This window comes from Spinacia oleracea, chromosome 4 (assembly GCF_020520425.1).
Source record: "Spinacia oleracea cultivar Varoflay chromosome 4, BTI_SOV_V1, whole genome shotgun sequence".
NCBI classification, from domain to species: Eukaryota; Viridiplantae; Streptophyta; class Magnoliopsida; order Caryophyllales; family Amaranthaceae; genus Spinacia; species Spinacia oleracea.
In genome coordinates, this window is record NC_079490.1 from 37,270,778 (window position 1) to 37,283,942 (window position 13,165).

The window sequence follows — 13,165 nt, forward strand, 5'->3', positions numbered from 1 at the left end:
TGGCATCTTTGGAAGTTGGTGTCCAGGAGCCGGTTCTTATGGAAATTGATATTGGGGCAGCGCAGAAGACTGTGGGGGTGGATCCTGCGAACATTGCCCTCTACAAGACTTTATTTGATGATCCGGAAGAACTAGAGTAGTGTAGTTCTTGCTAGGGTGTAGGCGCCCTTTATTTATTTCAGTTGTGTTTGTTTTTATTCCTAGCACTTTGTTTTCCTTCTTATTATTTTTTAATCAAGGCGTATTTTTATTTTTATTTTTCATTTTCATTTATTTTTGTTTCTCCTCTTTTTTATGTATTTTATATGTCTAACACTTTTTGCACAAAGAATATTTGTTTTTTTATTGGACCGAATCCTTGGTAAGGATTGCCTACGTATCTTGTCAGAATCAGGTCGCGCGTAGTTCTAGCTTTAGAATAAGTTCTAGTATGCCGGATTTCGGTAGATATGCCCTGAGGTGGAAACATATTACTCAGTCGGTCAAATAAGTGAAGTATTTATCATTATTTTCATCTGCCGTTTTTTTTTGCCATAAGTCGTGTAAAATATGAAATTCGACTAATTTGTATGGCTACATTCTTGATTGGTAAGCCTATTTGGATACGTACTGTACCCCCCAAGTGTTCGTTATTTTTCCGTTGTGTGCGGATAAAATGACGAGCACTTCTGAAAAGAATTTTTTTTTTGTCAGGCAGAGAGTTTCAACGCCTAGGCTGGGGCTTCAGAAATTTCGGCGCCCAGCCCTGGGTGCTGAAAATGACTTGGGCGGTCAATTTTTGACGCTTTGCTTCACATGTTCTTGCATTTCTTTTTCTTTCTCTTCATTCTTCTTCTTCTTCTCTTTTTTTTTTGTGCCTTGATATTTTGCTCGTATTTAAAGGCCAATTTTGAGGCTACTTTGGAGGCTTTTTGACTGTTAGCGTGAAATGCGTTTTTGTCTGAATCAATTTTTTCTATTCGTGACTCGAAACAGTTTTGAAAATGGGGTTAGGGTGCGGAAGTTATGAAGATCTTTGCGTAGGTTTTTGAGGTGTTGTTAGTGAAGGGTATGATGGAATCTATGTTTTATGAATTTTGATTTCCTTTGATTCTGGACTGCATGGATTGATTCTTATGATGACACTGGTTTAGCTTTTTAGGTTTTGGGGATATGAATGGGGTAGTGTGGTTTATTTTGTGGGTTTCGGGAAATTTGTTCCCATGGCACTATTTTAAAACCGAGTGGGCTTTGTTTGTTGGGCCTGGAATGGGCCGCCTCTTTATTTTTGTATTTTGCAAGTACATTTGGTGTTTATTTAGTGTTAGAATAAAATTTTAGGAGAAATATTACGCCTTTATTGATTCGGAAAGTAAGGAAAACACACTGAAATAAAACTGACCTATATTCTAAGGGGCCTTAGGACCATCTAAAGTCTCTATTAATTTTTTCTATCAATCTAAAGAACTACTAGGCGCTTTTTACTAATGGTGCTCTATGTGGCTCAAGCCAGGGGTTTAGTCTCATAAAACTTCGGTCCTTCACCGGTACTCATCTTGAATTCCAATCCTTTTGCATTGACCCACTGATATGTCTTCACCCATCCGTTCTCGACCTCTTCTAGTGTTGATGCAGGAGAGATTAACCGGGTTGGATCGAAACCTTCATCTTGTAAAGCTAGGGTAGTCATCACAGTCTCGTTCTCCATAGGCCTCGATTCGTTAAACAATGTCCATAGAGCCTGGTTGTCCAATATTTCAGCTGATTTAGTCTTGGTGAGGTGGGGTGCCTCATCCAAGGTGTGGCAGTCATGGAAAATTTCAAATCCGGGTTTTAGCAAGCCATCCTGAACGAAGGGTTCAGGGAAATCACAGCATGGGTGTTCTTCTCCTTCCCGAACGAACATCCCGTTAAGGGTCCTTTGATATGGGGGAAGGAGGGTGGTTTGTTTGGCTTTGTTAAGGCGTAGCCTAGACAGGCGGTCAGCAATATCTTCCTCCGTTGGTTCATAACCTAAGCCAAAGGGAGTAGATTTGTCGGGAAAAGGATGGAATGTGTATTCCTTCTTCCTTATGCCCAATGGGGTTCCTGGGAAATAACCTTGAGGTAACAGCATTCTAGGGATGACTCGGGATGCATGCGAGTCTAGGAATGCTGGGTCATAATCTTCGATGAACTGGATTGTTTCTTCAATTTGAAACCCGTAAAGGTCGTCTGCAGTTTCGGCCGTTCCAACCATAGTGCAACTGACGTCGAGAGGAGGGGCGCGGATTTCTAGTATTACCCCGTTATGGTTAAGTTTAACCATTTGGTGCAAGGTAGAAGCCACACCTCCTAAGTCATGGAGCCAAGGTCGCCCCAAGAGGAGGTTGAAAGTGGGCTTGATGTCGATTATTTGAAACTCCGTGGTGCGTGCCACAAGCCCGGTTTGTATGGTAAGATTGATTTTTCCCAATACAGGCCTTCGGGAGTTATCATAAGCTCGTACCCCTTGCGTGGAGGTTTGGAAGTCATCGTTTCCTAGCCCCAAGCAATGGGCGGTTCGCAATGGGCAGACATTAACCGCCGAACCATTATCTACGAGTACTAGGGGGATGTTTTGTCCTTTTCATTCAACCACTAGGTAAAGGGATTTATTGTGAGCACCCCCCTCTTTGGGTAAGTCTTTATCAGTGAAAACTATGGCCTTTTCTCCGTCATCTCTCGTGACATGGCTAACCAATGAGTCAGGTGTGATATCTGGGGGTACTGAGATGAGGTCAAGTGAGCGAATAAGCTTTTCGCGATGTTCCTTTGAAGTACACATAAGATCCCAGATGGTAATCTCGGCCTTGGTTCTTTTTAGTTGTTTCAGGAGAGGATTTTCAATGACTTCTGCGACGGTGGCGTGCCGTCCATTCTCAGGAGTTTGCCTAACCGGGATGTCGTCCATAGGAGGTGGGTGAATATCTGGTTGGTATATTCTTCCGGATCGGGTGAGGTTGTCGACCTCGGGCTCCTGAGGGGTGGTGTCAATGAGAGCATACCTGGGCCAAGTTTCAGTGAAGAGGTCCTGGCCCGACACTTGAGATAGGTAAATATCTTTAGCATCATCATTCCACGCACCGCACACTTCCCTCTTGATTCGATCCATAGGGACCACAGCGAGTGGTGCACCTTGAGGTGTAATATACACCGTGGGGTCGAAATTCTCTGGTTGGTCGAGAGAGATGTGACAAGAGCCGAGTGGGCTCTTGTTGTTGTTAGGTTTGCCAACGTTAGGGAGAGGTATCACTTCATTCTCTATCATGTCCTGGATCGTATGTTTTAGATTCCAGCAGTTTTCAGTGTCATGCCCATTTCCTTGATGGAATTTGCAGTAAGTACCTTCGACCCAATATTTGCTTTTGACAGGAGGGTCACGGGTGGGGCCTATAGGTCTCAACTTTCCTTGATTGGTTAGTCTTTCAAAGGCTTGTACCAAAGTCGACCCGAGTGGGGCAAACTTTCGGTCTCGGACCCATCTTCCAGGGTTTCTTCGGGCGGGAGTCTCTTCTACAGCATGGACTTCTTGGGCTTGGGATGTGTTACCCCGATTATAGGTGTTGTTCTTATATGTGGGTTTGCTTTGTATGGTTTTGGCGAGGTCGTCCTCGATCTTCATTCCCACATCATAAACTCTTTTGAAAGTGTCAAGTCCCAGGTACCTAAGGTGTTGTCTGTAAGCCGGGTCCAGGTTGTCAATGAATTTTTGGACCAATTCTGTTTCGGGAGGCCTATTGATTAGCTGGGCCGCCTGGTGCCTCCATCTAGCAAAGTAGGTCGTGAAACCCTCATTTTTCTTTTGGAAGAGAACTTCCAGCTCGCGCATGGTGACTTGGAAATCCATGTTCGACGAGTATTGCTTGATGAAGACATTGACAAAGTCTTTCCAAGTGGGGAAGAGCTTAGGGTCCTGGTGATAGTACCACTTGAGCGGCACAGGTTCCAAGGATAAAGGAAAGGCAGGTAAGTACATGGACTTGTCCACGCCTTTCAAGTTCATGGTATTCACAAAGCTCAGTAGATGATCACAGGGGTTGTCCGTGGCCTTGAACTTTGGTAAGTCAGTTGAACTGAACTTTTCTGGTAGTTTGCCAGGAAAAGGTTCAGGATCGAGGGAGAAGTATTTGCTCCCCATGGTTTGCTGTAGGACCATTTTTTCAATCCTCTTCTAGTTATCGAGGTCATTTTTGTCTTGCGCAGCCGCTAAAGCTTCATTTTCCATTTTTAGTTGGCCCATAAGTTGGGTCATTTGGACCATCTGGTCTCGCAAATCTTCGATGGACATGTTTGAAGGTGCGAATCGAGGTTGGGGAAGCGGAGATCCTTGAAATGAGGGACGACGGACGGAGCTTGGAGTCACTAAACCTGATGTTGGTGATGTATCTTCGAGACGCACTAACCGTTGATTCCCTGATCGGCACCAAGTGGCAGGACCAGTCCTAGGCATAAGATAAGCTAAAGTTTAGGTTCCCAATGTTTTAAGCATTACTTAGTCTAGACTTAGACTCTCTAAATTGGTTTTTCACTCTTTCTTTGTCGGTACACTTTTTGGTTTTTTTTTTATTTTGGTCATTCTTTGGATTTTCGAAACACTTGCCCGTGTGACATTCATAGTTATTAGCACGTTCGGTTTTGGTGCCGAGCATTGTCGTCGTAGGAGGCCTAACAACGACACAAAGAGTTATTTTTTTACGAATCGCTTTTGAAATCGAGTGCTTTTCTTACGCCCTCGTAGCAATTCTTTTTACGAACATTTTTTGTGCTACGTATTTTCCTTTCGCGCGGGTGCCGAGGCTGCTGCGCTTGACCAGAAGGCCAAGCAGCAACTTCAGCGCCCAGCGTGGGGCGTGAGAAATTCTGGCGCCCAGCCAGGGGCGTTGAAAATGCGTCCCTGGCTGGTTCTCGTTTTTTTGTCTTCTGTTTATGCGACTTCGATTTGCGTGCTTGCCTAATAACGTCCTTTACGCGTAGCAGCGTTTGTGGGATTCCTTACAGGCCATCCCGAGCGTCGCTTATTTTTGTGGCGATCATTCGGGTTTGCGGAACACGTGTTTCGGTATAACTCTTTGGCAAATTAGTCTATGAACATTTGGGCAATTTTTAAGGTCGTTGGTTTTCCGGGATAGTTTGTCACACACAATCACATATTTCGCTACACATAACTACATTACAAACATGGATTTGAAAGTTAAACATGTCACATAGTTTATGATAGGCTTCTATGGGTAGTTTATTTGCGCCTGGCTTGGTACCGCTTCTATCGTAGATCCAACACATGCCCCGGTCGAGGTAGTGTCTTCAACAGACGAATTTCGCTCAAGAGGCCAACCCGCAAGTGCAAGCCAAGGGGGCATGCAGGCGAGAGGGACCTAATGAGCGAGCGATTGGGTTCGGGATAGGTGTACTACCTGCACAAGTACCGAGTGGGAAACATGCGCGGCGTATGCACCCCCCTATTGGCGGAAAAAGGTATCCTTAGTCCCAACTCCCGAGGGAGCCGAGATTCGTTATGCGGTTCTGTCCGTTCACATTAATATGCTGATTTTCAGGTCGTCCCAACTTGATGGGGAAATAAACGCGGGGTAGGATCGTTTCACCCTTCGGCTATTTTGATTACCTACAAGCACGAGTATTTCCTTCACTATCCCCAGTGGAGTCACCATGGTGAGGGGGTCGAAAAAGCACGAGGCTAATGCGTGACCTCGTCCCTCGTGGGTGTGACGATTCTTTTTTATTCAATCAAGTGTAATTGGATTTCCTGTGAGTTTACACCCAATTGACTAGTAATATAGGAGTCGCCATTCAGTTTTTAACGACAATGAGAAAAACTGACAAAACCCGGTTATTGTGACATAAAGGGAGTGCAATTATGTTTGACCACGACGGCCGTAGGTTCCCTTGTGATCCCTGGTGTGGGGATCTCTCAATATACACCCGCAAGGTAGAGATTGAGGGTTCGGGGGACTGTAACTACCGAGAGGAGTACTTCGCTCGTCGATAACTCCAGAGGCAGGATATCCTTACTAGCTCAGCATAAATAATTGAAGGGATATGCGTTAACTATTAAACTAATCTGAGTTGATTTTAGCAATATGCAACATATAATACTAATTTGATCGTGATTATCTGATTTAAATAGCATTAAGGGACCTAGCATGATAATCCGATTTTCCAAAAATATTATATTTGTTAGGCGTGATAGAACAATCAGATTTAGTTAGTTTAACAGTTCATAAGAAGGGTGAGGAAAGCAGTTAAATCATCGAAAAGGGACACATTACGACGCACCCTTGAGAGGTGCGTCACGGTTCTCAGAAAACTAACCACTTTGACTTTGCTATTTCTCCTTTTTATTTAACGAATCTCAATTATGGGACAGGATACGTTTTGTTCAATTTATGGATCGATTGCGACAGAACGGGTGAACAATTTCGCAGCGAGAGGCTTAGGCTAAGGGTTGGAGTCAATACTCAGAATATAATTGTGTGTTGTGCCTGTTCTCTTCACGTCGAATATAGGGAAGAGTTCGTGGAAAGATATAATTGCAGAGTTCTAATCCACAAAGAATTAGGAAAAAACACGTACCCAAGTATTTTCAGCGCCCAGCCCTGGGCGCCGAAGATTTCGGCGCCCAGAGCCAGGCGTTGAAAATAGGGTCTGGGCTGTTTTCTTTAGTCAGATTCGGATTCCTGAAATCCGAAGAGTTTGAGATTTAATCGAGTCTTTTAGCGCGTATCAATTTTATGACGGAATGCGTCTGGGCCCGTTACGAACTCTAGGCTCGCTAGGATTTTAATTAATACGTAACTCTTATTTCCGAATCATATTAGGAATAGGATTCTCGCAGTTTTATATCTCATTTAGGATTTATGTTGGAATGCAACACCTAATTCTGACAGGTTTCTATCCTTTATGATTTGCCACTTTTAGAAGCTACCTTTTGCGGCAGTTACTATTTTTAGCAGGTTTCCACAAATAGCAGGTTTCGGGTGAAATGAAAAGGGGAATTGAGATTCGTTTATTTTATAGGAGATGCGTTGTCAAGTGGAGATTTATGCTTTCATCATCGAACCTTTCCCTTTCGGGAATGGGGACAAAAGTAGGCGTCTACAGATACTGATGATTTTGAGGAGTTACTTAGGAAAAGAAAAAGAGATAACACACAATCAAGTGATGCTGAGTTGTTAAGGCAAGTCAATTCCAGTTTAGAGGAGGCAAAACAAGATACAGGGAAAGGGGAAAAAGTGAAATCAGTCCAAAGGAAGAAGTCACAGTTGGATGATAATCTAGAATGTGAAGAGGTTAGGATTCAGGAAGAGATTGAGGGTGAGTCAGATGAGTTAAGGAGCATTGATGGGTCTGATGATGAGGTAGACAACAGCCCTTGGTTCAACTCTGATACTGACTTTAGTAGGCCAATTAACCTTGTGTTGGGGCTTAAGTTTGGAAGTGTTCAGGATGTGAGGAAGGCATTGAGGTGGCATGCTATCCAAAAGAGGTATGATTACTATTACCTCCACAATGGAAATAACAGAATAACAACCTATTGCAAGTTTAGGTGTGACTGTCCATGGGATTCAAGCAGGAGTAAGAAACCTAAGTGTGTGTGTGAAGCTGGGGTGCTGTGTCACTTTAAGGTCCTTGTTAGGAAGTTGTATAAGCAAGATGTGTGGCAGATTAGGACATTGAACATGCAATATTTATGTCAGAGGTTAATCATGAACTCTAAGTTGAATGCAAAGTATTTAGGAGAAAGGTATGTGGAGGAGTGGAGGAGTGAACCTCATATGGAGTTGTTTTCCTTTATGAGAAAGGTGTTGCTGGATACTGGAATCCAAATCAAGTATGGATTGGCATGGTCAGGAAGGGCTAGGGCAAAGTTGATCATTTACGGCTCTTCGCTTGAACTATATCAAAGGGTGTGGGATTATGCTAAAGCTGTGTTGAAATACAACCCTGGGAGTACTTGTATTGTGCTTGTGGAAGGTATTGAAAGACCAGAACCTCCCTTGTTTATAAGAATGTATGTCTGCCTTGATGCTCTAAGGGAAGGTTTCAAAAAAGGGTGCAGGCCATTCATAGGGGTTGATGGATGCCATGTGAAAGGTGCTTACCCTGGTCAGATACTTGTTGCTGTTGGCAAAGATGGTAATAACAATATTTTCCCATTTGCTTGGGCCATAGTAGAGGTTGAAAATACAGAAACATGGTGTTGGTTCTTGGACTTGCTACTGAAAGAATTGGGTGGTGATAGTGGAGCAGGTTGGACCTTTATGTCAGACAGACAAAAGGTATGGTCTTCAACCTGTTTAAAGGTAATTCTTTGTATATGATTAAGTACTTCATTAATTAACATTGTGTGTACCTTGTTTTGGTTGTAAACACAGGGTCTGTTGCAAGCTTTTAGTACTGTGGTGCCCCAAGCTGAAACAAGATATTGTGCAAGGCATATTTGGGCTAATTTCAAGTTGCAATTCACTGGTTCTCTGTTTAAAGACCTCTTCTGGAATGCTGCTAGGGCAACAACTAAGGTAAAATATTTACTTTAGTTAGTTGGACTCGGGAACGTGTCCAAGTTCCCGACTCGGCTTATTTTATATTAGTTAGTAGGACATTGGGAACGTGTCCAAGTTCCCGACTCGGCTTATTTTATGTTAGTTAGTTGGACTCGGGAACGTGTCCAAGTTCCCGACTCGGCTTATTTTATGTTAGTTAGTTGGACTCGGGAACGTGCCCAAGTTCCCGACTCGGCTTATTTTGTGCATGGTGACTTAAGTTGACCTAGGTTGACTTTTTCTGGTTTTTTTTGTTGTGACTGAGTTGATTGTACTGCTTGTGTGCATGGCTGCTTAATTTGACCTTGGTTGACTTAAGTTGACCTAGGTTGACTCTTTTGTGACTTAAGTTGACCTAGGTTGACTATTTCTGTAATTTTTTTTAACTGAGTTGATTGTACAGCTTGTGTGCATGGTTGCTTAAGTTGACCTAGGTTTACTTTTTCTGGAATTTTGTTGTTACTGAGTTGACTATGCTGCTTGTGTGCATATTGACTATAGTTGACCTTGATTGACTGTGCTCCTTAACTGAGTTGATTGTAGAGCTTGTGTGCATGATGCTTCTGTTTTGCCTTCTCTTTTATGTTTTTAGTTTTCTGTTGACAACATGTATGTGGTATTTGTAGTTTGACTATGAAGTGGCAATGGAATCTATTAAGACATTGAATGAGGATGCATATGAATACCTGGATGACATTCCCACAAAACACTGGTCAAGGCATGGATTCACCACTAACTGCAAGTCCAACATGTTATTAAACAACATGTGTGAGACATTCAATGCAGTGATTAGGGATGCCAGATATAAACCAATTCTCACCCAAATGGAGTGGTTGAGAAGGTATATGATGAAAAGGAACAACGATAAGTGGAAATCTATCAACCAGTTGGGGGGGGGGGGGAACTGTTATGCCTTATGTGAATCAGGTGTTTGAGGGGATTGAGAATTCAGTTAGAGCATGCATAGTACAAGCATCCAGGGACAATGAATATGAGGTTCAGCTAGGGGGGGACCAAGTGTTGGTAAACTTGGATGAAAGAACTTGCACATGTTACAAATGGGATCTAACTGGTATCCCATGTGTCCATGCATATACAAGTCTGCTGGATAAAAGAGCAAATCCACTTGATTATGTGCATACTGCTTACAGCAAGGATACATATATGCAAGCTTATGCACTTCCAGTGAAGGGTATGCCTGGCCCAAAGCACTGGGATACTTCTGACCTGCCACAACCACTCCCACCTGCAGTTAGGGTTATGCCAGGAAGATGAAAATCAACCAAAAGGAAGAAGAAAAAGGGAGAGGGAGAGGGCAATGCAAAGAGCAAGAAGCAGAAGGTACCACATCCTGATAGAGCCAAAAGGCAAAACAAATGTGGGAATTGTGGTCAGTTTGGGCATAACAAAAGAAAGTGCAAAAATGGAGCTGCAGAGACAAGTTCAGCTTCAGCTCCCAAAAACAAAGGTGGGAGGCCTCCTCTGGACAATGAATGGGTTGTGGAGCAGAGAAAGAAAAAGTGGTCTAAGCTTGAACACAATGTAATTTTTGTTGCCTTCTCTTTTGTAATTTTGCACTACAATATTTGTTTTGTTCATGTTGTGCTTAGCAAATCTTATCCAATTACTGCAGATTCAAGGTTCAATCACTCCTCCTAACAGCATTGCTAACAAACCACCATTACAGAGATCAACATCACAGAGGCAAACAATATTGAGCTAAACCTCATCTAATGTGCCTACAGCTAGTACATCAGCTAATGTTCCCACAGCTAGTACCTCAGCTGCTCCATCCCAAGTTCAAACAAGATCCAAGATGGCATTGAAGAGAAGCACTACATCTTAATGTTTAGCCCATTAGCATTCTATTTTGTGTTGTTAGATATGTATTTCTGATGGAACAAGTAATCTGATGTTGTGTATTGAACAAATTAGCTTGTGTTGTGTTGTCCTTCAAACATGCTTCAAACTAGAAATGCAAGAACCAATGACTTTTGTTATTCATTGAGCTCGTTATTTGGTTTTGTTCTTAATTGCTTGGTCCTTATTACACTACTAAACAGAAATAAGAGGGAACTTGCAATACTCGTTTAAGTTTCCGTACCCGTTCCAATACTCGTTTAAGTTTCCGTACACATTCCAATACTCCTTTAAGTTTCCGTACCCGTTCCAATACTCCTTTAAGTTTTTGTACCCGTTTCAATACTCCTTTAAGTTTTCGTACCCATGTCAACACTCGTTTAAGTTTCCATACCATTTTCGAGTCTTAAAAAATAGACATAACACGGAGTTTTCACAAAATAAAGACACGACACGAAAAACGAATTTGTCGTTAATCAAAGACAACGAGTAACATAAAAGGGATCCCATTTCATTTCATTAATGATTCAAAATATAAAATGAGTCAACTATCCATAAACTGATACAATAACACCTTCCACATTTAGTTTAGTTCTTCTCTAAGCTTTGAAAAACATTACAAATACCATACACAACACAGCAGCAGCAATGGCAATGTGGTTGAGCTTCCCAAGTGTGTTGTGGTTCCCCTCCTTCAGTTTGTTCACTTCAGACACAAGAGCCTTACACTTGAGCTTCAGATTGTCACTTTCATTCAACAGGCACCTTCTTTGCCCACTCAAATCATCAACTTCACTCTTCAATGCATTCACTTCCACTTTTAGCAACTTCTTATCCAATAACAAAGCATTCGTGACATTCCTTTGCCAATCAACACAATCTTCCTCATCCAGCCACTCAAATTTCTTGCATCCCCTTGTTTCTGTAACTGGATCATACCTTTGGCAAGCTATAAATTTGCGCCCAGGATTCTCTCTTGTCCACGAAGTTAAACCCGCAACAGGGAGTCCACAATAACATTTTTGCCTTGATAAAGGAGAAGGAGGAGCCATTTTTCCTACAATTTACATTATTTCTCGTTAATTATGTTATCAATTCGAATAGTAGTAACCTAATTTTGTTAATTCATTTGAAGAAAAAAAACCCCCAAATTGGATTTAAACCCTAATTAAAGAACATAAACATAAAATTGATACCTGTAATGAGCAGAATTTTCCTTGGTTTGAGCACATAAACGAACGAGTAACAAATTAAAGTAAAAACCCTAACCTAATTGAAGTATTGAAATGGATTGGAAATTTCGGGGAAAATTTTGGGGTTAAGATGAAGAAAATCGTGGAAGATTGAAACAATATAAGGAGGGAAATCCTAAACTAGCCGTTAGTGGGCCCCATGTGACGGAATTTTGGATGGAAACTGTTAAGAGGTAGTAAACAATAAATTATGGGAAGTTTAAGGTAGTAAAATAAATTAAAAATTACATAAGGTAGTAATTACAAAAGTTGGTTATTTAAAAGGTAGTAATTACGAAATTTTCCATTAAATTATGGGAATCAACTTAAATTTTTCAGATTGTTTATAAGCTTTAAAAAGTTGGTTTTTAATGGGTTTAAAACTAAAAAGTCAATGTTTTATGTTAGGACTTGAGTTGACTATTTGAGACTATTAAATTAATTATTAATGAATGATTTCTAATTAAACTAAGAGTTTTAGAATCTTAAATAGTTGCTGGAAATTTAGTAAACATGGATAATAATTTAGTTCTCCTTTGTGTGTTTATAGGAGTTGATTTCTAGTGAGTCGTGATTCGCACAGTGGCCCCCGTACTTAGGTATTCCAGGTACGTACAAGACTAGGGTGACCACCCATCATTTGGGGACTTTGTGAAGTGTATTGAATGCGAATCATGTGAACTTATATGTTATTATGAATTCATGTTTGATGATTGGGAATGAATATGTTATTGTGAATTCATGTTTGATATTGAGAACGAGCATGTTGTTATTATTATTGAATCTATGTGAATGAGCATGTTACTAATTGAATTATGCTTTATAGATTCTATTGAACTATCATGTTATGGACTTTTATAATCGTTGAATTATGTCAAGCATGTTGTTCAAGTTGGTTTGCATGTATGAGTAGTGCGCATGCAAGTTGTTATTATTATTATTATGCTATAGTACAGGATGTCTAGCATGATTATTGAGCCAGTCGAATATTGCCAGTGAGCAATATATATTCAACCAAGGGGTGGAATATGTTAGAGAGTCTATGTGAATTGAATTAAGGACAATTCGTGCTAAGGGCACACCCCGTTTGTTAATAGGCAATGTCGGGTTATCTCAAACAGTCTTTTTGAGAAGGAACAATGGGAGTAATTTCACTTGAGTCATATTTGATCACAAGTCCTAAAGAATTAAAATAATGAAGTGTCATTGTTGAATTGTTTAATTGTTTCATTGTTGTATGTTGTGTCTTGTGTAGAGTCTTGAGTCGCCTTGAACAATAATATACTAATTAACGTAAAGTGTAACCCAAAGAACTTGAAAACTCTTGGAACGTATATACCTTGAGTATGAACAATAGGGGGAGTCTTGCCGGAAAACTTGTACTCCTAGAATGATACAAGACGTTGTTTCATTCTCTTTTATGCCATTGTGCATTGGAATTCCTGTCGGTATGGCCCGACTGTCGGTAGCAGCCCGACTTATTTTGGTGTATGGTTGGCTCCCATCACCCTTTTC

At 41.3% G+C, this 13,165-nt stretch overlaps 1 protein-coding gene across 1 annotated transcript; it reads right to left on the minus strand.

Moving 5' to 3' along the window:
• Positions 1-11,017: 11,017 nt before the first annotated feature.
• On the minus strand, positions 11,018-11,470 carry LOC130471463 (uncharacterized). Its single transcript, XM_056841605.1, has one exon. The coding sequence runs from the start codon at positions 11,468-11,470 to the stop codon at positions 11,018-11,020; it is 453 nt and encodes a 150-aa protein (XP_056697583.1).
• Between the last annotated feature and the right edge of the window lie 1,695 nt (positions 11,471-13,165).

Bases quoted from the DNA above. Each gene is read 5' to 3' on its own strand.
- LOC130471463 (XM_056841605.1), bottom strand. From the start codon at position 11,470: ATGGCTCCTCCTTCTCCTTTATCAAGGCAAAAATGTTATTGTGGACTC.